Below are 25,672 nucleotides of genomic sequence, written 5' to 3'. Positions count from 1 at the left end.
GCTACCTACCCCCTCTCTGTGACCCCCGATTGCTGAGCTACAATCCTTGAAGCTCAATCTTTTTTTATGTTCATGGCACCTGCCTCCCCTGACTGCATGTCCATGCCCCACCTGCGTCAATAGACACAGACAGCGGGGCACATGGATCTGCCCTGTGAGGAGAGGCAGGGTGGAAAGACGCTGCTTTCATGCACTGCACTGGATCGTGATGGGGCTCAGGTAGGCATTGGGTGGGGGGGTGTTTGGGGGAGAGCTGGATACAGAAGTTTGCTTACCTTCAAACACAGAATGCACGAAGGTAAAAAAAAACTTCAGCCTTTAAAACTACTTTATTTATTCAAGGTAAACTCACCCATCCATCCATTCATGTCCCCATGCTTTATTTTGTTGGGATATCACGTTGAAAAACACCCCCCTAGCATTTCTAGCCATGGCCATCTTTAGTAAGGGCAGATGATTCAAGTAGTGTTTATTTCCTGGAATCCATCGGCACTTAGCTCAGGCATTCAGGGAAGAGGGTGTGCTTAGCTAAGAAAACCCCTCCTTCCTATACCTCCCTAACTATTTACTAGTGCTAGCAGCATAAGGATTAAAAACAGATCATGTTGATTATGGTTCCGCTTTAGGATTGATGTTATCAACTTCACTATGTGGTTATGTGATTTTTTTTCCTGCCAGCCAATGACAATAATGATCTTATACAAAGCAGCCAATTAACATTTTGATTGGGCCGCGCAGACAGCTTGGTTTTGCGCCCCCCACCCTAACACTTACCTTGCTCCTGTATCGATCCAGTGCTGCGCCCAGCTGCAGGTCTTCTCTCTGCTCTTCCTGATCTTGCAGGCTTTGCCGATAGCAGCAGGAGACATTGGCTCCTGCTGCTGTCAATCAAATTCAGTGAGGAGCGGGGGCAGGGCCAAGCTGCACTGTGCGTTTTAATGGATGTGCCGAGCCTGGCTCAGGAGTGTGCCCAAGCGTATTGCTATGGGGGAGGAGACAGAAAAGAAGGAGCACACTTGGCAGGGGACCCCAAAAGAGAAGGTTCAAGAGCGCTCTGAGCAATACCAATGCACAGCGTAGGCAAGTATAAACCCGTTTATTATTTTAATAATGAAAAAATAAAAGGACTTCACAATTCAATTTAACAGTGACTGCATCTGACTGGATGCCACCCATGTCGGCTGACAATTTTCAGCAGGGACCAGCTGAATTTCAACCCATGTATGGAGACACTGGTTGTACAAATGTCAATTGATCGATCGACTTCTGTACAACCAGCCTGTCAAATAAATGGCGCTTAATCAGTGACACCGGCTATAGCAGACAGCTCTGATCAGTGTATTTCAACAGCAAGACAGTCTCTCTGCTGTCAGAACACAATAGCTCAGCAGGGGCGATTCCCCCATCTGCCTCGAATGTGTGGGTGAGGGAATGGGTCTGTTTTTTTTCTCGTAGAACCCGCTAGTTGAATGAAGAAAGTTTAATCTGTGGGCAGTAAGTCAGATTTGGGTGGTTCCAGCATCCTGGTACCAAGTCTCATCAGTGCATGCAAGAACAGTGAAGTGGATGACTTCCCTATAGGGACAATCATACCTGGAGTCAGGTCTCGGAAGTTGGTGCCATCATGTTTTCGGATTGAATCAAACACCACCGTACGAGCCGGCATGTTAACTCCCATGGCAAACGTCTCTGTGGCAAACAGGATCTGAGGGAAAAAAGCACAGTTTAGCATAATCAGAAACTTTAGTACAGTTGTCATTTTCTGAAACAAACATGCCTGTTTTACATCAAAATACATCAAGGTACTAAAAACAAAAAGCCAACACACTTGTACACTGGTACAAAAAAGAAAATGGTAAAATTACTTATCTAAAAGTAACCCAGAGCCTCCAGAGTCTGCTACCAGGGGCGACCACTAGAGGGAGCGCATGGATTAGACAAGTAGACTGAAAACATCTGCTTTTTTTGGCCACAGAGATATCACGGATATTGCATACAATAAATTAAAGACTTTCCTTCTGCTATTTTTTTTTCAGGTATGCAGAATGTTGGAATTGTGCCATCAACTCCTGCCATTATATGTTTACTTTCTGAAATCACGATTGGCAAGTATTCAGTTTCTTTGGAAATTCTGTAGAAAAAAAAGGAATCTTGTACTTTGACTCATCTCTGTTTACGTGGGGATTTTTTATTTTTTTTATAACAAAAATAACAGATATTTTGGATGGAACTTTCCATATGCAAGTCTATGTCAATTACCTTCAGAAACATCAAAGCCTCTCTCTTATTGGGGTCTATATATAAAAAACATTTCTGGACAAATGTCACAAGCAATCGTCCTGCCTGAACAACATTTTCCCTGTATTTTCATTAATATGACTTTCTATGGATGTCAGCACCACCCATTCATCAAAGGGCTGTATTATTTTCTGATAGGGGTATTTCAGAAACATATACCCCGTTTCGGCCACTAGATGGAGTGGATGATCATTGGCAATCAAAGTATTAGAGAAAATACAGGGAAAAATTCATGCAGCCTGGATGAATGCTTGTGACATTCGTGCAACAAATGTTTTATAAATGGATGCCTAAGGAAGGCCATATAATAGATAATTTATAATTATATATATTAAAAAAATAATAATAATATATATATATATATATATATATATATATATATATAAAAAATTATTATTTAAATAAAATATAATAATAATAATATAAATATATAATTATATATATATATATATATATATATATATATATATATATAAATATATATATATATATATATATATATATATATATAAATTATTAGGTCAGCCCCTAACCTGTCCACCTTTAGGAGAGCCCTGAAAACTCACTTATTCAGGGAAGCCTACCCCACACCCACCTAACAACTGTCCCCAAGCCACCCCCATCAAAACTTTCCCTGAATCTATTACCTTTTGTACCACCACCCCCTCCCTTTAGAATGTAAGCTCTATAAGCAGGGTCCTCCTGTCCCTTCTGTAATGAACTGTACTGTAATTGTGCTGCCCCCCCCCTTACATTGTAAAGCTCTCTGTAAACTGTTGCCACTATATAAATCGTGTATAATAATAATTATATGGCAACATAATTGCAAGATATTTCGGCAGGCTGGTTGTACCCAAGTTGATTGATCAATCAGCTTGGTATATTCAGCCTGCCCATTAACGGTTCAAATCTCTGCTAGTTCCTGCTGAACCAGTAGAAATTCAAACTGTGTAAGGCTGGACTTTTTCTTTTAAGTCCTCATGCACATGGACGTTTTAAAAAACGGGCTGTAAAGCTAGTACAGACGCCAGGAAAAAAGCAGTGTTAAAAACGCGATTTTTTTCCCCGCGTTTTGCATTGAATTCAATGCACGTTAAGCCACGCTAGCTTTCAGCCGCATTTTTCTGTCTCTATTCAAAAACCAATGGTTCTCTATGGGAGCCCATTGATTTGAATAGAAGTCGGATCAAGATCATCTGACTTGCGGTGCAACTTGTGTGCTGAGAATCTTGAAAGGGAACCCCTCGGAAATTTAAAAGAAAATTTGTGTGAGGTTAAAGCCCCCCCGAAGGGTCTGGTATGGATCTTAAGGGGAACCCCCAAAATTTGCGTGAGGTTCCCCCCCCCAGGGTCTGGTATGGATCTTAAGGGGAACCCCCACATCGAAAAAAAAAATGGCATGGGGTCCCCCCCCACGAGTGTTGTAATTAAGAATTTTTAGCTAGTAAGTCCGACAACAAAATGTTGGATGTCAGCTTGTTGGCGGAAACTCCGACCGTGTGTATGCTCCATTGGACATTTGTTGTCGGACTTTACGCCTAGCAGGTTCTCAAATTTTTCTCCAACAAATGTGTGTTGTCGGATTTTCTGATCGTGTGTACACAAGTCTGTTGGACAAAAGTCCAAAGTACAAACAAGCATGCTCGCAATCAATGCTCACCATACACAACATTAGCAGAAGGAGCCCAAAGGGTGGCGCATGACTATTGAACTTCCTTTTTAAAATCGGCTCGTCGTACGTCTTGTACATCACTACGTTAGTAATCATTGGCCAACATTTGTGTGACCGTCTGCATGCAAGACAAGTTGGAGCCAACAACCTTCAAACAAAAATTCCACGGCTTTGTTGACAGAAAGGCCGATCGTGTGTATGAGACATAAGACTGGGATGACATTAAAGCTCACGAGTGTGCAGGCGCTCCAATACTTTTGGTAATATAGTGAATGTACTGTTCTTGTGTTAAAAAAAAAAAAAAGAAGTGGGAGGTGTGCAATCACCTCCAAACAGCAAAGGCCCCAATCCCTGAACCCCTCAAGGGCAGGCATGTACTGTCCATCGGGACTACAGGGAGTTTCCCGGTGGGCTGATGGCTCAGTGGGCCGGTTTCAGTGACAAAGTAATGGCTGCACGGCTTGCCCTCAACTTCACGTAGTGATGTGAGAAAGATGAGAAAAATACAGAGGAGAATAAGTGAAATAATAAAAGAGGTTAGTGAGGACTCCTTATGTTATGCTACTTATGTTTTTTGCAAAATTGTGTATAGTTTTATATACTGTTTTTGTGCTTGTTTGCAAAATTAAAGTGGGCTGGTGTGGATGAAGTCCAGGGCCAAATTTTGGTCCCAGTCCAGCCCTGCTCAAGGGTACAAAACTCCTGGCAGGGGCAAGGTACTCTTGGTCTACCTAGGCCAAAACCAGGTGGATCCCACTGAAGCCAGTCTTCCAAGTACTTGCTGAGGGTTCCCCCAAGGAGAGAACCTTGGTTAAGGAAAGTAAAGACCAGAAGGACACAGATCCTCTCCCTGACATTAGAAAGGGCCCTGAAAAACCCACACCCCCTGTCTCTGCAAGGAAAAACAAAACAAAAACAAAACTCATGTGCAGGGAGAACATGCAAACTCCATGCAGATAGTGTCCTTGCTGTGGTTAGCACCGAGGACCCCCAATGGTGAACACAAAACCTCTGTGCTCAGATCATGCATTGTTGCAGACGTGTCAGAACAAACGTAGAGGTCAGCACAGGCTGGAAGGCAAATAGATTGCTATTTAGATGTCAGCATGTAGGCAAACACTGGCTGGGAAATATTTACACAAACACGAGGCAGATAAGAAGCCAACCGTCAGCGATTCATTTATCTCTTGACGGGAAATAATAAAAATCAAACAAAATAGTGATATATTAAGCTGCATTGCACAAGACAGAATTCACAGGAATCTTTGCAATCACACAGTAAACAGATGAAGGAGATACCAGATAAAGTTCTTCGCACTGCCCCACATTGTGCGCTCTGATTTTACTTTCATTTCATGACATCCTCAGCCCCCCCTCCATCCATAAGCTGCGCACAGCAGGGAGCCAAGTGATCATTGGTGAAAAAGCTGACTATTTCTGTAAAGTGTATTTTTTTTTTGCAATAAGCACCCCCATTATATGATTGCTATGTGTTCCCATTTACACAACATACCTAAAATAAAAAAATTATATTCTGGACCTGTCTAGCTGTTTCTTTGGAGCAGGCCTATACATAGGACTCTATAGACAGCTTCCGTCATTCGCAACTGCTTGCAATGTGCAATTAGTACACAGATGGGGGGAGTGTTCAGTTTTTTGTTACGTGAATTAACATACAATGCACCCCCAACCCTTAAAGCGGTAGTAAACCAACATGCATTTTTTTTAACCACTTAAGCCCTGGACCATTTTGCAGGCCAAAGACCAGAGCACTTTTTGCGATTCGGCACTGCGTCACTTTAACTGACAATTGCGTAGTCGTGTGGCGTGGCTCCCGAACAAAATTGAGGTGCTTTTTTCCCCCACAAATAAAGCTTTCTTTTGGTGGTATTTTATCACCTCTGCGGTTTTTATTTTTTGCGCTATAAACAAAAAAAAAAACGCATAATTTTTTTACTATAATAAATATCCCCCAAAAAATATATATAAAATTTTTTTTTACGCAAAAATTATTCTAATGGTGGCGATTTTATCGTGACTGCGACACGGCCAATTTTGGGACCATTGGCATTAATACAGCAATCAGTGCGATTACTGTAAAAATGGCACTGGCAGTGAAGGGGTTAAGTGTGTCCTAGTTTGTGTTCTAACTGAAGGGGGGATGGGACTATGCAGGGAAGATAACAGATAATCCGTTTACACACACAGTTCCGGGTTCACCTTGTGCCCCGAGCAATCACAGGAGCCTGGTGGTGATCGAGACCACCGGCACTCGCATCGGCTCGGGGGGCAAGCGTGCGCACCCCTTAGTGGGCGTCTATGGTACCGACGTACCATGATGGTGATTCACGCAGCTGTTGTCGCAGTATAACTGCGGCGGCTAGTCGGCATGCGGTTAAAACTGCAAGGTAAAGTTATAATGAGCTACCGTAGAAGGGCCGATGCTACCACTAGGCAAATGCCTAGGGCGCACTGCTGCCTGGGGGCACCCAGCCACTGGTTTCCCTCCCAGTCTGCAGGTTGCAGCATGTAACTAACTCAGTCCGACCGGTAGTGTAATTAGAGGTGCAGCGCAGCACTGGAGCCAGCACTAGAGGAAGTAGAGCCAATGCTTCCTGTATAGCGGCGCCTTCTGTCTGTCACATGGGCAAATGGGGTGGAGTCAGGGGAGCCAACAGGGGTGGCTAAATGAGGTTTTGCCTAGAGAGTGTAAAAAATCCTTGCACCAGCGCTGTGTGCTAGTATGCATCGCATTCTAGCACATTATGTGAAACTTACCTTAAAACGAAGCCCTCCAGTGGAGTGCTGTCACTGCTCACAGGCCTTCCATCTTCCGGTCTTCCCTTCTGCTTCACGTCCTCTGGCCGTCTGATAGGCCACATCGGGATAGCGTCACTCCCATGAATGCACACAGGAGTCGCTATTCATGGCCCAGGACTCTGAAGGAAGGGCACGGCATGCCATTCCTTCAGAGCGCATGCGCCAGTGACATCACCGGGCCCATTCACAAGAAAAAAATATCTCCTAAACCGTGCTGGTTTAGGTGATATTTACTGTACCTATAGGTAAACCTTATTATAGGCTAACCTATAGGTAGATATCAACCATGGGAGTTTACTCCCACTTTAAGGTCCATAACTCTTTGCTAGGGATCTGCCAGCACAGTACACACAGGGTAACACTTGGGATTTGTCAGCTGCAGTGGGCCATTTTACACACGCTCTTGGCTGCTAGATCAACCAGGGGTGTGTGTAAATCTGGCAAGCCAGCTGTCAATTTTTAGACGGAAGTACATTTACATCCCCCCCATTCCCGCCGTGCTTCTCATGTTCTCCTATCCTACTTTGTAGGCCTAGAACATGCATAGTAGGTGTTCCCAGGCAGGGATCAGGGAGATCAGCGAACCCTCAGCTAGTAAGAACCTGGAAGCGAGTATTTGGTCATTTACAGTTTCTGCTGTCACAGAAGCTAATGGAGCACGATATGTCCTTCATTAGCACAGCCCTCCTTATAGACCTCCAATATCTCATTAACCAATTGCCGCCCGCCATATAGCAATATGATGTCAGCAAAGTGGTTTTGATATCCTGACCCCCGGGGGGCGCGTATTGTGGTGATCGTTGTTGCGGTGTCAGTCTGATCACGGCTGATCGGGATGTAAACAGCTTTTCCTCACTTGCGTCTGTCAGACACGAGTAGAGGAGAGCCAATCGGCTGCTCCTCTGACAGCGGGGGATCTGTGCTGAATGATTATCAGCGCAGCCCCCCTCCTGAGGATGCCCACACTAGACCACCGGGGACACCGCCACTAGTCACCACCAGGTATGTCACCCTAGACCACCAGGGATGCCAATCAGTGCCCACAATGGGCATCATTGTTTGGCACTGATTGGCATCCATCAATCCATTAGTGCCCATCTGTGCCACCTATCAGTGCCCATCCGTGCCTCCTATTAGTTCCCATCTGTGTCACCTATGTGTACCCATCACTGCTGCATATCAGTGCTACCTATCAGTGCTGCCTTATCAGTCCCCGTCAGTGCAGCCCCATCAGTGAAGCAGAAAACGTACTTATTTACAAAGTTTTGTAAAAAAAAAATAAAAAAAATTTTTGGTCTTTTTATTTGTTTAGCAGAAAATAAAAATCCCAGAGGTGATCAAATACAACCAAAAGAAAGCTCTATTAGTGGAAACAAAATGATAAAAAATTTGTTTCAGTACAGTGTAGCATGACCGCGCAATTGTCATTCAAAGTGCGACAGCGCTGAAAGCTGAAAATTGGTCTGGTCAGGAAGGTGTATAAGTGCCCTGTATTGAAGTGGTTAAAGTGGAACTAAACTTATCGCCTCTCAAATGGTCTGGGTCTCCGCCGGCACTGGTCTCTTTTTCCCTGGTGCTGGTCTTTGGGTATCTCCATTGGGCAGCATGGGATGACAAAACTCCTGCACATGGGCAGTTAGGTATATTTTAAAGTGATTGTAAAGTTTATTTTTTATATGTTAAAAATAACAAACATGTTATACTTACCTGCTCTGTGTAGTGGTTTTGCACAGAACAGCCCAAATCCTCCTCTTCTCGGGTCCCTCTTTGACGCTCCTGGCCACTCCTTCCTGTGGAGTGCCTCCACGGCAAGCAGCTTGCTATGGGGCACCCAAGCTGAGCCACAGCTCCCTGTGTCCATTCAGACACGAAGCCATGGCCAGGCCCAAGCCCCACCCCCTCTCTCCCCTCATTGGCTCACTGAATTTGATTGACAGCAGCACGTCTCTGCAAACAACTTCAGCTCCTAGCATCCCCATCAACACTAAACAATCTGTCCTTGTAATTAGGGCTCCAGCTGGCAGACATTTTGTGGTGGACCAAATTACACTGATTTTAATGGGAGAATTCTCAAACGCTAGAGAACAAACGTTCTTGTGTTGAGTCTCCTTACAGCATAGGACAAAATAAAAAATAAAAATTAATGTATATATATATATATATATATATATATATATACACACACACACACTGTTTATTTGTTATATTTTTTACTTTATTTCAGAGCAGATTGAATATATATATATATATATAAAATCTGCTTTGAAGTTAAAAAAAATTAACAAGTGTATATGACATCTCACGAAAGCCCCCCAAAAAATATTAAAAAAAAAAAAAAAAATGTAAGAAAAAAAATTTTTTTTTCTAAAAAATGAAAAAAAAAAGTGTAAAAAAATAAAATAAAAAACTACTGACACCACTCTTCCCTGCCCTACCAACACTGTCCATTGCCCCAACCCCCTCCCCCCCCAAAAAGCAATGTGAAAAAAAAAATTAAAAAAGAAATTAAATTGTAAAAAAATCAATTACTAAAAATAAAAAAAAAATGACTGACACCGTCCACTGCCACATACCACCCCACCCCCTTCCCCAGAAGCACTGTGGGAAAATAAAAAGGTGATTTAAAAAATATTTTACTGCGGGGGGATTACGTGCGCGAAGCGCCACCTCCCTGAAATGAGGTTTTGCAGGTTGGGATGTCTGAGGAAGCCTCTTGCTATGGGGGCACTCGTGCATGATCGCTCCCAAGCCCTGCCCTGTGTGTGTCCCGTGGTTGCAGGAAATACATTTTCTCAATGTATGGCCTGCCTAAGTAGGAAGCAGGAGCCTGTATATGTAATGAGCAAAAATATTTGCAAACTATACCTGCAGTACAAGAAAGGATCTATGGCGTTAGTGGCAGTTTATATTTTTTTCAACTTTACTGAACAGTATGTAGGTTGCATAGCTGGCCTCTCCATTTGAGGTAGTTTCCTGGCTGTCATTCTGATCAAACAGCTTTAGAAATTTCACTCACCTAGCTTGTTTTAGGTCAGCGGCAGCCAGAGAAATAGCATTTTCACAACAAGGTCAGCAACTTCTGTAAGGAAATGCAAGTCAGAGCGAACACTAACCTTAACCAGTCCGCGGCTGAACAACATCTCCACCACCTCCTTCAGGATGGGCAGGATTCCGCTGTGATGGATACCAATTCCTCTCTTCAACAAATCCAGCATGTGCAATACCTGTAAATATCACATGTATACCGTTATGTCTGTGCTGAAAACTCCCTTCCCTTTGGCTAAGAGCAGCCATGGGCTAACAACTTGCCATTTTGGTAAAAGCGTTTCTCTCTGGTCAATGACAGATCCTGTGGTGAGTGAGTTTTAACCACTTAAGGACCGAGCTTCTTTCTGAGATTTGTTGTTTACAAGTTAAAAACATTTTTTTTTTGCTAGAAAATTACTTAGAACCCCAAACATAATACATTTTTTTCTAACACCCTAGAGAATAAAATGGCGGTTGTTGCAATACTTTGTCACACCGTGTTTGCACAGCGGCCTTACAAGCGCACTTTTTTTGGAAAAAAAAAATACACTTTTTTGAATTAAAAAATAAGAATAAAGTTTGCCCAATTTTTATATTGTGCAAGATGAAGTTACGCCGAGTAAATTGATACCCAACATGTCACTCTTCAAAATTGCGCCTGCTCGTGGAATGGTGACAAACATTTACCCTTAAAAATCTCCATAGGCGACGTTTAAAAAAATTCTACAGGTTGCATGTTTTGAGTTACAGAGGAGGTCTAGGGCTATAATTATTGCTCTCGCTCTAACAATCACAGTGATACCTCACATGTGTGGTTTGAACACCGTTTTTCATACGCGGGCGCTACTCACGTATGCATTTGCTGCTGCACGTGAGCTCAGCGGGACGGGGTGCGTTTACATTTTTTTTTTCTTATAAAATTTTACCTTTTATTTTTTATTTTTAAACTGCTCTTTTAAAAAAAAAATGTGTTGCTTTTATTCCTATTACAAGAAATGTAAACGGAATGTAAACAATGTAATAGAAAAAAAGCATGACAAGTTCTCTTAAATATGAGATTTAAGGTCAAAAAGACATCAGATCTCATATTTACACTAAAATGCAATAAAGGAAAAAAAGAAAACATTTTGTCATTTAAAAAAATAAAATATGGCCTTTTCAGAGCTATGGGCAGAAGTGATGTTTTGATGTCGCTTCCGCCCTGCAATGATATGGAGACGGGTGGGGGCCATCTTCCCCTCACTCGTCTCCATGTCAGGCTAGGGAGAGGATCCGATCGCCTCCGCCGCTACCGACGGCTCCGGTAAGCGGCGAAGGGCACCGGAGCATGGCGAGAGGGGGGCCCTCCCTCTCTCTCGCCGCTGATAAAAGTGATCTTGCGGCGAATCCGCCACAGAGACCACTTTTATCTTGAAGCGGACCGCCCGCTGAAGAAGAAGAGGATTCCAGGGTTATTGCATAACAACGATATTCCTCTTCAAAGTACAGACGTATAACAATGGTGGGCAGTCTGGAAGTGGTTAAGCTGCATTCACATCTCAGCGTTTTGAATCAGGGGCAGATTTGCGGCGATTTTAAAGCGACGAGGCGAGAATGGCAAATCACAGAAAGCACATTCGAGATGCCATTCATCGCATCGCATGAAGCCTGTTGCCCAAAAAAAGTTCAAGAGCTACTTTTAAACGACATGCTTAACACAATGCGGGCTGCCACGACTGCAGTATGATTTATCACAAGACAATCGCGGCAGATGTGCTTTCTGCAATTTATCATTCACACCTCGGCGCCTTGGAAACGGGAGCAGAGTCTTGGCAAATTTGCCCGTGATTCTAAATGCCGAGATGTGAACGCAGCCTAAGGTTGCAGGGAGGGTTAATGTTAGGCTCCATTCACACCTGATTGTGGGAGGAATTGCCGCGATTTCAAATCGCTGCAAACCGCGGGATGCATTTGCGATGCCATTACTTCTAATGACACCCCAATTGCGCTGCAATTTTGCCATGATTGTCACATGACAAATCACAATGCTGCCGCCCAAAAGAAGCTCATGTTCCTTTATGAGCGACAAACGTCACACGTTGCGATTGCAGCGCGATTTACCGCATGGCAATCATGGTGCCATTAAGAAATAATGCCATCGCAAAAATGTCCCGCGTTTTGCAGCGATTTCAAAGTGCGGGCCGAATCAGGTGTAAGTGGAGTCTTAATATTATGGGGGGTTAATGTTAATATTAAAGGGAGGGTTAATGTTATAGTTACAGGATCGATTTGTTTTACATGGAGTATTACCGTTAGGGTACAAGTACTAGGGTTGCAGGAATGATTAGTGTTGGGGTTACAGGAATGATTAGTGTTGGGGTTACAGGAATGATTAGTGTTGGGGTTGCAGGGAAGGTTAGTGTTGAGCTTACAGGGAAGGTTAGTGTTGAGCTTACAGGGAAGGTTAGTGTTGAGCTTACAGGGAAGGTTAGTGTTGAGCTTACAGGGAAGGTTAGTGTTGAGCTTACAGGGAAGGTTAGTGTTGAGCTTACAGGGAAGGTTAGTGTTGAGCTTACAGGGAAGGTTAGTGTTGAGCTTACAGCAGTGTTTCCTAACTCCAGTCCTCAAGATGCCCCAACAGGTCATGTTTTTAGGATTTCCCGCAGATGAAATGGCTGTGGTAATTGATAAGGCAGTGAAACTGATTAAATTACCTGTGCAAAATAATGGAAAACCTGAAAACATGACCTGTTGGTGCGCCTTGAGGACTGGAATGGAGAAACACTGGCTTACAGCGAAAGTTAGTGTTGAGCTTACAGGGAAGGTTAGTGTTGAGCTTACAGAGAAGGCTAGTGTTGGGGTTATACGGAGGATTAAAGACAGTAGTCCATCGAATCTGCCCTTTTTTAATTAAAATTTTTTTTTTTTTTATTAACTTTATTGTCTGACTACTGATCTTTATTTGAAACCACTGTGGACTGTCACACTACCTCTGCTGGTAGTTTATTCCAAGCATTAGAATATTAGTGTTAGAATTACAACACGATTTAGTGTTGGGGTTACAAGGAAGATTAGTCTTAGCATTACAAGAAGGCTAAGTGTGAGGGTTATAGGGAGGATTAGTGTTAGGATTACAGAGAGAATGCATGTTAGGGTTACAAGAGGGTGGGTTAGTGTAGGGGTACAAGGAGAGTTAATGCGCAACTTACAGAAAGGATTAGTGTTCAATCCATTTCTTCATATGCAGATACTCCACACCCCAAGAACTAATATCTATTACATTCCTTTGTTCATTCATTGGTTTCTTTTTTCTTTTCTTCCTTATTAGGCCCCCTAATAAGCTAAGTTAAGCTAAGCTAACAAATAACCTTACATGAATGTAAATTGCACCATAAAATACATAAAGTTTACGCCTAAGAGTATGAGTCAACATGATTATAAAAACGAAGTATAAAATACATGTAATACCTGATTAAATATTTGTTCTGTTGGCTCCCTTTAAATGATGTTAAAGTATAACACAAAACAGGATATCGCTTAACAAGCCCTCACCATATTATGCAAAGCATCCATTTATTGACTTTGAGGTTGGGCCTTTGCATGTTTTTCTACACAGAGATCCTGGAACCTTTGCCGGCTTTTAGCTCATCACAGCCAATTTTCATTTTCTGTTACTAGCATTAGTCCAGGTTCCCACTGAACACCCATGGGATCCGATTCCAGTGCAGACCAAAAAGGGGGTCCTGCACCATTTTGGTGCGAATTCGATTTCAGACAGTTTTTGCATCGCACAGACATCGCATGTGATGAACACAACAATGTGGTGTGAAATCACATGCGATTGTCTGAGATCACACCAGTGTGAACCCAGCCTTAGTGTGTTTCCTGATGATTATAGGCCCCCGTCTCAGCCTCTTAGCGAGCCGCTGAGAGCCTGAGCTGGCCGCTCCCAACCCCTTCCACAGCCCAGTGCTCCAATGAGCGAGGAAGGGGCAGAGCAGAGAGCTGGTGACTGACAGTCAGCAGTTTTGCTCACGGAGTTGTGAGAACCGAGCGATCGGTGGTGTTTGATCGCTCAATTCAGTGTTAGAGCCGGAAAGGGGCAGATTAAGCATCAGACCGATGCTGCATCCAGCTAGGTATGATTTAAAAAAATAAATAAATAAATAAATAAATAAAAAGCAAATCCCATACTTCTCTTTTAAAGACTGAACTTGGGCGGCACACAACAATACACTATATGCCTAAAAGTTTATGAACACCTGACCATCACATCTAAAGGCTTGTTGGACATTCCATTCGAAAACCATGCGTATTACTATAGACTTGCCCCTGCCCTTTAACAGACTCCTTTCTTCTAGGAAGGCTTTCAAAAAGACTTTGGAGTCTGTTGGTGGACATTTCTGCCCATTCAGCCAAAGGAACATTTGTGAGGTCAGGTGCTGATCTGTCTTGTTGGATGAGTAGACTCTGCTTGCAATTAGCATTCAAATTTACCCCACGGGTATTCAGCAGGTTTGAGGTCAGGGTTCTGTGCAAGACACTCTAGTTCAGCCGTTTTCAACCAGGATGCCTAGTTTTCATCAGAGGTGCCTTGGCAAAATGCCTAAAAATTGCCCCAAAATTGTGTACAAGCCGGTGGGTGGATGAAGCCTGCCTTTTAGTTACAGAAAGCCACAGGTTTTCATTGTACACCATTTACAACCTTCTAGCTGCAAACCTCCTAAAGACCAAACTACATGATCAGTTGATAAAGAGGATGTCAGTTGCCTGCATATCATCCTGGTTTGACCCGCCTCTGCCTCTCTCCATCAGCTTTGGGGTCTCATTAGCTAAGTGATGGAGATGAGAAACATCAGAATACTAGTCAGTACCAGTTTGCAAAAGTGTATTTGCTTTGGAAAAATAAATCACCTCTAACGTTGTGTCTTAGTTGTGTGGATGTTGCTGCATGTAAATCTATCAGAATAGTTTGTACATTTTAGAATGGGGAGCCTCAAGACTATCCATAATTTGAAATGGTTCCTTGACTGAAAGAAGGTTAAGAAACACTGCTTTAGTTCCTGCATATCAAACCGCGTCTTCGTGGAGCTAGATTTGTTTGTACACAGGGGCACAGACGTCATTTATGACTAGGCGGGTCACATGCTTTCTGATAAGCCTCCATTTTTACTTTGGTGATGGGCGTCACACAGCTGGGTGTTTGATCATCATTTCAACACAGTTTACCAATGGACTTTACACGTGGATTTTAGTCCCATATGATTTTTTGCAGAGATCTGCACCCTTTTTATATATTGCACTGGTATTTATGTTTGAAATTCATCTCGAGTTGAATCTTAGGTTTGATGGCACTTATTGCACTTTAATTAGTATATGTTTTATTTTATTTTTTGCATATTTCTTTTTTATGCAATATTTAGCCATTGATTTCCTATATTGTTCATACACTATTGATAGCACTGAATGCACTTTAGTAATCTTTGCACCTCTGCTATGCATTGTGTTATATATTGCAAGTATATTTTTTAGCACTGCGCTTCTTATTTACAGGGGCACAGATATGCTGCAACAGAGAAGGGACTTCCCCAAACTGTTGTCACTAGGTTGAAAGAAGACAATTGTGTAAAATGTCTGTGTTGGTGCAGAATTAATAGTACCCTTCACTGGAAACACCTGAACTTAATTTGGACAGGTGCCCACATACTTTTGGCCAGATAAGTATGTGTGATAACCAGGTGTCAGTGTATAAGCAAGTATAGAGAAATGACACAGAACCCCAGAACAGCAGTAGCCGCAGACTGAAGAAGGGATTTATCTCAAATCTCCAGAAACACATTGGGCTATAGGAGAAGTGCCCTTTTTTTTTATATACTATATATGGATATTACGTATCATTTTGTGCATGGTTGTCATCTTTGACCATTGCACTGTTTTTATGAAATACATTTTTCTACTTTTTAGAAAATATTGTATTTTCAAGTTCGCCCTTAAAGCGGTTGTAAAGGAGAAAAAGTTTCTATGCATTAAGGTGAAAAAAACATCCAACAATACCGACCTCCCCAGCCTCCCCGTTTTACTTACCTGACCCCTCAAAAGTCCCGCGCTCGCCCCCGACATCCTCTTTGCCGCTCAGCCTGGCCGTTGATTGGTTACAGTGGATGGATTGAAAGCAGCGCAGCCATTGGCTCACGCTACTGTCAATCACATTCAGTGATGCGGCGCGCTGGGGGTGGGGCCGAGTGATACAGTGAGCGGCTATGGCCGCTGGCTGTGTCACGGGAGCGTGCCCGCAAGCACTCTACACCATGCGAGGGAGCTCGCATGAAGGTGTGGAGTCCTTGTGGGGGGTGGAGCCGAGACAGCTGCTGAGAGACCCCAGAAGAGCAGGTTCGGGGCCACTCTGGGCCACTTGGGGAGGAAAGTATAAGATGTTTGTTATTTAAGAAAAAAAAAAAATTCTTTAGTGATCCTTTAAAGTCCTGTTGTACCAGGGGGCTACTCATTTCTCTATATATACTAGATTTGGGATGGTGGCAACAACAAATGGTGTTTCTCCTCCATAATGGTTCCTCTTAGTGTATAAGCAAGAGTAACCAATTAACAGCAGATGGGCACAGATGACCAGCCAAGTACAGAGAGATGTCTACTGTAGTATCTGAAATGTAAAATACATTCATAGTCCAGCCTTCCTGTGTACCCCCCATAAGAAACCCATCATCATCAATATCAGAAATCAGTACAAATAACACAATTCAAAGAATTTGTGGCACAGACCTGTGGGAGCTGGCGGTCACTTCCACGCAGGCGGCTCAGGCACTTGGTATAGTACGTCTGCACCTCGCTCCGCTCTGCAGCTGTGCACAGATCTACCGTGGTCAGTGCGGAGGCGTTCTGCTCACACCGGGTTCGGGAGAAGGTGAAAATCACCACTGGGAGGGCATCCCGCTTCCGGAGAGACTGGATCAGAGACAGCCATGTGCCTTTATCCTGGGAAAACAGATTTGACATCAATCACAAGAGATACAGTGATAATGGGATAAAAGCTGAACTGCAGCCAGATATAAAAAAAAACTAAATGTTCTGAAGTTGTGTTCATTAAAGTGGCACTTTAATCCTAACAACTTTATAAAAAGTAATGTCTTTTAGCAAAGAAAGCATTCCACATTAATTATATCCCCAACATTAGTGTGTGCTGTAAATTGCCGCCAGCATTGCTCCAGTTTTTTCTTGCCAGAGGTTGTCATTTTGCTGAAGCCCAGAGCCTTTAGTATCACTTTAACACTAGTATTAACCTAGGATTTAGTTAAATGATTTGGATAAAATGTGCAAAAAACATAATAAGGTCCATACTTTAGGCCCCATTCACACCTGAGCGTTTTGTAGCTTGAAGCCTGAAGCAACAAAATGCTGGAGGGGGAAAAAAAAAAAATCTATTATTCCCAATGGAGATGGTTCACATCTCCACTCCAAGTTGCCTGAAGCCAAACGCCTGAAGCTCAAGCAAGTTCTGCACCTTTTTTTGTCACTCGTATCGGGCAGATTTGGGCGTTTTTCTTCTTTTTACATTGGTGACCTTTTCCCCCGCACAAAATCGCGGCAAAATGCTGTAAAAAACGCCACAAAATCGCAGCAAAAAAGACTGCAAAATCGTGGTAAAATTGTGCAATTTTCTGCCTGAAAACGCTACGCTCAGATGTGACTGGGGCCTAAGTGACTGCTTTTTTAAAGCAATATGATTATATAGTAAGAACTGTTAAATCGGATTTTCAGGTATGGGGTGTTTTTTTTGTATAAAACATTGGTTTCACTTGGACCAATATAAGTAACCATATTCTATACCTAGATGATTGTACCTGTAAGGACAGAATCAATTTAGTAGCTGCTGCTATTACAGTGATCCTCACAGTCTTCTAGGTCCCAGAGCAAAATATAGAGGGAGCAGATGGCGCACACAACTGGTAAAGCAATCATTGTCCAAAGTGGTTGTGAAACCAGAGACAGCCAAGCAATTATTTTTTTTTTTTTAAATGAGGTCAACAGTATTTGTCTCATTACAGATCCCTTTTAAAGCTCAACTCCCAGTTTTTATTTATATGTCTCTCAGCCACCTTAAACCCAGAGCTAACCCCTGCAGTTTGTCTTCTTTGCCACAAGATGTCCTCAGTTTTTTCAGTTAATGGCACCCAGCGTCACTTAAAGTGGTGTTGTACTCAAATTTTTAACTACATCGTAAGCAAATCTGTTACTGCCATAGATGCTCAAATGGCCATTTTAAAAATCAAATCGACGTAATTACCTTATAAATAATATTCTTATCGTGACTTGGGCTCTCCTACCATGGGAGTAGGCGTGTTTATCGCCTTTTCCCGGCTCTGCAAAGTCCCCTGGGAGCTTTCTCAGAGCCTTCCCATGAATCAGTGGGGAACGCCGTCATGCCGAAATCTCGTGAGATTTCGGAACAGAAGGACACCGGTCGCTGGTATCAATGAGCATGCGCGGGATCGAGCGGTGAACGCTGGGAGTACAGCATTCACCGCGTCCTGGGAACTAAATTCTTGTGGGCTTCAAATGCCCGCAAGCAAAATGGAAACGGCCGGGAGGAAATTTTAAAAGTTATACTTGCGGACGAAATCGACAAGCCGGGGATAATAAAAACACAAGTGAGTACTAAACATACATTAATAACGCGTATCAATGACACTGAAAAAAAAAAACGATAGGTCAGCGGAATCCTGCTTAAACCAGGAAGACCGAGGACTCGGCTGTGAATGCAGGGTGTTATGGTCCCGATCCTGAACATGGTGCGCTAAAGCCAGTGTATTGATGTCATCAGCACCATTCTCTGCATTATCCTGGACCACCCATTGCCATAAAAAGTCTGTAGGGGAAAAGGGCTCAGTGGGGGAGATTTACTAAAGCTGGTGCACTCAGAATATGGTAGAGCTGTGCATGATAGCCAATCAGCTTCTAATTTCAGCTTGTTCAATTAGGCTTTGGCAATAAAACCTGGAAGCTGATTGGTTTCTATGCAGAGACGATTTGCACCACATTTTGCACTCACCAGATTTAGTAAATAACCCTCCAGAGGTCATGCGACTGGCTAGAAGACACCAGAAAAATAAAAAGGACAAAAAAAAAAGCAAAAATACTGCTGGGCTAGGTGGGAGGACATGCACAGGGTTGGGTTTTAGATGCACAATCTTCCTCCCTAATACAATATTGCTATCATTCTGGTTTTGCCCAGCTTTGCATGCATGCACCCCCACACACGTTACTCACATGCCCGGCTCCACCACCATGAGGGTGTTTTGCTCCAAACGTTTGCGAATATTTAGAGGATCGCTCCTTTTTGGCATCAACAGCAGCATAGTAGCTAGAGATAAAGGAAAACTGTATTACCAGACTGTAAAGGAGAACAGTTAGCTCTTTGGGGGTTTTCCCTTCATAAATATAATCCGTATAACAAGTGTCTAGTCATTGGTAAAATAGGGCAGCTCTCCCAATTTAGAGTGGCACTAAACAATATCCTTATTGTAGCGATGCACTGATATTTTGGCCGCTAAAACTCTTCGGACAAAAATAGGGTCATCAGTGTTTTTCAGAGAGAGAAAAAGGTGCTAATAACGTCGCATAAAATGTTGTTTTTCTCCTTCATTGATGGGCACTGATGAGGTGGCATTGATGGGCACTGATATGTAGAACTGATGGGCATCGATAGGCGGCACTGATATGCAGCATTGATAGGCATTGATAAGTGACACTGACAAGTGGCACTGATGGGCAACACTGATGATGGGGTACTACGGTAACAGGTGTTACTGCTGGGCCCTGACTGGCACTGTGGTGGGCACCGATGAGCATTGCAAGGTGTTCCTGATGGGGCACTAACTGGTAGCTGATGGGCACATCTGATGGGGCTGTGCTGATAACATGCTGATAATCATCACAGACCCTCCCCCCTCTGACAGGAAGAGCCGCCCATCAGTAAAACCTGCGAGTACCTCATCATCAGTGCTAGCTATTAGTGCCCATCAGTGCCAGCTCATCAGTGAAGGAGAAAGAACTAAATTTTATAATATTGTTTTGGACATTTGAGCGGACTACACAATTATATAGTGTTCCTTTCTGGTACCTGTAAAGTCCGCTCAAATGTCCAAAACAATTTTCTAACAGTTTACATTGGATTTGATACCCCCTTAGCTAGCCATCTCTTCTAAATATAAATGTTATAAAAGAAACAAAGCAACTTTTTCTTTTGAAAAAAATTCAGTCTTTTTTATAAAAACCGCAGGAGGTGATCAAATAACACCAAAAGAAAACTCTATTTGTGGGAAGAAAATAATAAAAATGTAGTTTAGGTACAGTGTTACATGACCGCGCAATTGTCATTCAAAGTGCAACAGCGCTGAAAGCTGAAAATTGCCCGGGGCAGGAAGGGGGGAAGGTGCCTGGTATTGAAGTGGTTAAATAAAGAATACATACTTGAGTAGAATTCTTTAGTTTAGTTTCCCCTTAAGGGATTCTATTAAGGCTCTTCTCACCCTTTGGTCTGGAAGGTTCCAGAAGCATCCTGCAACAGGAAGAACTCATTCTGCGTCTTCTGACTGTTCCCCGTGTACAGATAATGTTCCAGTGGCACCGGCCTCTTGGTGGTACTGATCACATAGATCTTCTTCTTCTTTATCCTCCTATGAGAGTTTAAATACAAAACAACATAAAAAGGGAATGTTTCTTTTCTTTTAGGGCTCGTTCACACAAGCTTTGCAGTCCAACCACAAGGTTTTGTGAGCTCAGTGAGGAGAGGAGACACACACCCCCTTCACACGGCTCATGGGAACAGAGATGAAGCTGTTAATCTGCTGGAGCTTCCTCCCCTGTCACCTTTTTTCTCCTGGTGTCAGGAAAACTTGTCAGAAATGACTCATACTGATAACAGAGGAATGAGGCAGCAGACAAAAATGACACTTTGTGCTCTGGATAGAGAAAAGTACACTCTACAGAGGGATATGCTTTGTTCATACTTCATAGCTAAGGTTTACAACCACTTTAAGGCCTCATGCACACTGGAACTTATAAAAATGCCAGTAGTGTTTGCTGTCAGCGTGAGGAAATAAAAGCTGATAACTGATCAGCTGTGATTGGTTTTTTACCCCGATCTGTGATTAAATGAGTCCGAAGGACTCTGCGATCACAGAGTGCAGCTCAGGGGGCACGTGGGCAGTGCGATCAAAGGAGGGCGTCCATGTACAATCTCCCAGCAAATTTAAGATGGCTACAGTGCGGGCAGGAAGGGGTTAAAATAGAAATGAAAGGCAAAATGTATAAAACACACACACAGTACCTCACAAAAGTGAGTACACCCCTCACATTGAAAATATTTTATTCTATCTTTTCATGTGACAACACTGAAGAAATGACACTTTGCTACAATGTAAAGTAGTGAGTGTACAGCTTGTATAACAGTGTAAATTTGCTGTCCTCTCAAAATAACTCAACACACAGCCATTAATGTCTAAACCACTGGCAACAAAAGTGAGTACACCCCTAAGTGAAAATGTCCAAATTGGGCCCAAAGTGTGATATTTTGTGTGGCCACCATTATTTTCCAGCACTACCTTAACCCTCTTGGGCATGAAGTTCACCAGAGCTTCACAGGTTGCCACTGGAGTCTCTTCCACTCCTCCATGACGACATCACTGAGCTGGTGGATGTTAGAGACCTTGCGTTCCTTCACCTTCCATTTGAGGATGCTCCACAGATGCTCAATAGAGTTTAGTTCTGTAGACATGCTTGGCCAGTTCATGACCTTTACCCTCAGCTTCTTTAGCAAGGCCGTGGTCGCCTTGGAGGTGTGTTTGGGGTCGTTATGTTGGAATACTACCCTGCGGCCCAGTCTCCGAAGGGAAGAGATCATGCTCTGCTTCAGTATTTCACAGTAAATGTTGACATTCATAGTTCCCTCAATGAACTGTAGCTCCCCAGTGCCGGCAGCACTCACACAGCCCCAGACCATGACACTCCCACCACCATGCTTGACTGTAGGCAAGACACACTTTAGTCTTTATACTCCTCACCTGGTTGCCGCCACACACGCTTGACACCATCTGAACCAAATAAGTTTATCTTGGTCTCATCAGACCACAGGACACGGTTCAAGTAATCCATGTCCTTAGTCTGCTTGTCTTCAGCAAACAGTTTGCAGCCTTTCTTGTGCATCATCTTTAGAAGAGGCTTCCTTTTGGGACGACAGCCATGCAGACCAATTTGACCAGACCAGACCAATTTGATGCATATGGTCTGAGCACTGACAGACTGACCCCCCACCCCTTAAACCTCTGCAGCAATGCTGGCAGCACTTATATGTCTATTTCCCAAAGACAACCTCTGGATATGATGCTGAGTATGTGCACTCAACTTCTTTGGTGGACCATGGCGAGGCCTGTTCTGAGTGGAACCTGTCCTGTTAAACCGCTGTATGGTCTTGGCCACCGTGCTGCCGCTCAATTTCAGGGTCTTGGCAATCTTCTTATAGCCTAGGCCATCTTTATGTAGAGCAACAATTCTTTATTTAAGATCCTCAGGGAGTTCTTTGCCATGAGGTGCCATGTTGAACTTCCAGTGACCAGTATGAGAGAGTGAGAGCAATAACACCAAATTTAATACACCTTCACACCTGAGACCTTGTAACACTAACAAGCTACATGACACTGGGGAGGGAAAATGTCTAATTGGGCACAATTTTCACTTAGGGGTGTACTCACTTTTGTTGCCAGCGGTTTAGACATTAATGGCTGCGTGTTGAGTTATTTTGAGGGGACAGCAAATTTACACTGTTATCCAAGCTGTACACTCACTACTTTACATTGTAGCAAAGTGTCATTTCTTCAGTGTTGTCACATGAAAAGATAGAATAAAATATTTTCAAAAATGTGAGGGGTGTACTCACTTTTGTGAGATACTGTGTGTTTGTTTCTAATTTTCCAAGTGAATGGCTGTACAGGGGGAAGCAATACAAGGAAGCAATACAATAAGATACATTTTCATACAAGTACATGGTACAGCAGCCACATATCAGGAATATGAATGTAGCATCCTCCTAAGTAGGTGCTAGAAGAGAGTATCGTTTTTTGGGGTCTTTCTGCTTACCAGGAAGGCTGCCAAGTAAATTTAGATGCTCTCTGCCTACCAGGGAGCAGGGATCCATTGATAGGATCTGCTCATGGTGCTCAGATGCTGCTCATGTTGTCTGCATGTTTCACACTGGTCCAATAGGACGAGGCATATTGCCTAGTGGGAGGGAACCTGACAAGTGAGAACACAGGCATAGTAACAGCTCTGGCCACTGGCAGAAGAAAGTGCCTCCAATGCATGCTGGGGGACCATATATATGCCAGGGACACATGTGCTCGGGGTCTTTGGATGGAGGGTGGGCTCCCGGAGGGAGGGGGGCAGCTGCCCCTCCTCTGCACAGGTTGCTATGCGGCCTCAGGTGGTCAACCTCAGAGCCTGAATCTGAGTAAAGATGCAACCCAGATGTGCTGCAAAGCCAACTGGAAGGGAGACACCAGGAAGGATCTGATTCTGCTGAGTACAGATCTTTGTCTTTGGGCCTGTCCTGTGAGGGTCACCTCTTCAGCTAGTAGAGGCAGTGGACGGGGGGCAGTCAAAGGGGATGCTAGTGAGTGTCCTGAAGATAAAACTGTTTCATCAAGTCTGCTGCCAGAGCAAGAAAAGGACTTATTTCTTCCATATGAGTGCAGTATGCTATAGCAGAGAGACTACTACCACACTGAGCCAGGTAAGGCCAAGTAAGAGTTGTCCTCATCTGTAATTAGTTCCAGTATCCCACTAATCCCTTCTCCTATCCAAGTTCCAACAATAAATACCAAAAGAAAAACAAACCCCTGGATTTATTACTGGATAACGAGGGGATGAGAGTAGGGTTGGTCTAGAGAAAGCACCTAGTAACTGGCAGAAGGATAATCAGGGGAGGCACAGGGAGGTCTACACACAGCAATCCCTACGGGGGCAACCTACATGAAATGTTGGGTACACATGCTCTTCGAAAAAATGAATACTTTGGGTTTAAACGATAACCCTCTAGGATACCTAGAGAGTATATTGTAAACATGAAATGTAATGATCTGTAACTCACCCGATCCAGTCTGCAAACTCCACAGTGTTGGGGACTGTGGCGCTCAGCAGAATAATATTGACGTGGTCCGGCAACATGATGAGAACCTCCTCCCATACGACGCCTCGCTGTGGACGAGTGTAAGAAATTTGGTGAATTAGAGGCCTAGGCAACGCACAGAAATCTGGAGTATTGTGGCGGCACTCACCTCTGCATCATTGATATAATGGACCTCGTCAAATATGACCCATTCTAAGTCTCGGACAACATCGGAACCGTTGTACAGCATAGATCTGTGGGAAGAAACTGAAATAAGTGATGTGGCCAAAGAGAGAGAACTTTGGGAATGTGAGAGTAATGACAAGCAAGTAAATGCGTCATACGATTCTAATTAATTGAATACACAAAGAGGAATTGACAACACAAAATACACTATATTACCAAAAGTATTGGGACACCTGCCTTTATATATATATATATATATATATATATATATATATATATATATATATATACACACACACACACACACACACAAACTTTAAAGAGGAAGTAAACTCTCCCACTCTGATGCTTCTTTTCATTTAGTCCATTATAATAAGTCATTATCAAAGTATAGCCACTGTAATCCAGCCCAAATCGCATATTACTTACTGTTTAAAGAAACTTTAAAAAACTTTTTTGCAGGGGTTAGGCAGCGCCATCTTAAGTATTGTTTTCTGAGTCCACAGTGGAGTGCATTTCCGCCCTTACATGGAGCACTTCCTGTACTGTTAACCAAGTCTCCTTCTCAATCCAACGTTTCTATGGCAACCCTGCTTCCCTGTTCATAGCTGACTTGTTTTATTTCATAGTATTTACTTGTGTGGATTACCTAGTGTTTCCCTGTATGAGTCCTACCAGCTTCAGCTGATAAGCCTGCAGTAATGCTGTCCCATTCCCTGGTTTACACTATATGTGAGGTCACATGGTGTGTAGGAGGAAGCTCTGAGTGATTAGCAGCCTCCTGGGTGTTCAGTGTTGTGTGCCGTAGGAAGTCCTGGTAACAGATAGATAAGACAGAGTGTGCCGTAAATCAGGGGAGATCTGGGCATGCTCAGTGACGTTTTTCTAAAGAAAAAAAAAAGGATTACAACGATACTAAGCAAGTAAGGAGATATCTACAAGCAGTGTTCATCAGGGTTTTTTATGTTGATGCTCTGTTGTGGTGCTAGATTCAGTTATATATAGGAATGAAGCAATTTGCCAATTGTCAGATGACAAAACTTATTTGAAGTTAAAGGAGGACATAGGGTCCCCCTTTAAGGAGGATCTTAATGTACTTTTATATAGAGCTGTTGCAGTAGGCATCTTTACTCAAGCTGAGAGAGATAGGCATAATCGGGGCTTTCGGGGATAAACCTAGCTTTCACCATTTACCCAAGCTGCATAAAGGTTGTCAACCACTGACAGGTAGACCTATAGTGGCAGGCATTGGGTCACTAAATGAGCGTCTGGGAGAATGGGTAGATTATCAGTTACAATCTTTAGTTTCGGATTTACCTGGCTTTCTGAGAGACACCAAGCAGCTTTTGTCTGATATTCAATCTATTAAATGGGAGTCGGATTTTGTGTGGATTACCTGTGATGTGGCTAGCTTGTATTCATCTATCCCTCACTCCCTAGGAATTCAGGCTGTGGCTTTCTTCCTAAGCCCTTGTATACACGGTCGGACATTCCAACGGAAAACGTACGATCGG

The 25,672-nt window shown here is 43.2% G+C and overlaps 1 protein-coding gene across 2 annotated transcripts in view; it reads right to left on the bottom strand.

Moving 5' to 3' along the window:
- Positions 1-25,672, bottom strand: part of SKIC2 (SKI2 subunit of superkiller complex) — a 121,534-nt gene that overhangs the window by 48,828 nt on the left and 47,034 nt on the right. For both annotated transcript variants that reach the window (XM_077483337.1, XM_077483344.1), the window contains exons 13-19: positions 24,142-24,226; positions 23,955-24,061; positions 20,341-20,487; positions 19,079-19,172; positions 16,574-16,786; positions 9,904-10,014; positions 1,594-1,705 (exon numbers count right to left, since the gene is read on the bottom strand). In XM_077483337.1, coding sequence (XP_077339463.1) covers positions 1,594-1,705; positions 9,904-10,014; positions 16,574-16,786; positions 19,079-19,172; positions 20,341-20,487; positions 23,955-24,061; positions 24,142-24,226 — 869 coding nt within the window. The remainder of the gene's footprint in view (positions 1-1,593; positions 1,706-9,903; positions 10,015-16,573; positions 16,787-19,078; positions 19,173-20,340; positions 20,488-23,954; positions 24,062-24,141; positions 24,227-25,672) is intronic.

The sequence above is a fragment of the Lithobates pipiens genome, unplaced genomic scaffold (assembly GCF_037356315.1).
Source record: "Lithobates pipiens isolate NorthernLeopardFrog02 unplaced genomic scaffold, aLitPip1_a1.2 Scaffold_1, whole genome shotgun sequence".
Classification (NCBI taxonomy): Eukaryota; Metazoa; Chordata; class Amphibia; order Anura; family Ranidae; genus Lithobates; species Lithobates pipiens.
The sequence above is the reverse complement of the archived record's forward strand: the minus strand, read 5'-3'. Positions and strand labels throughout refer to the sequence as shown.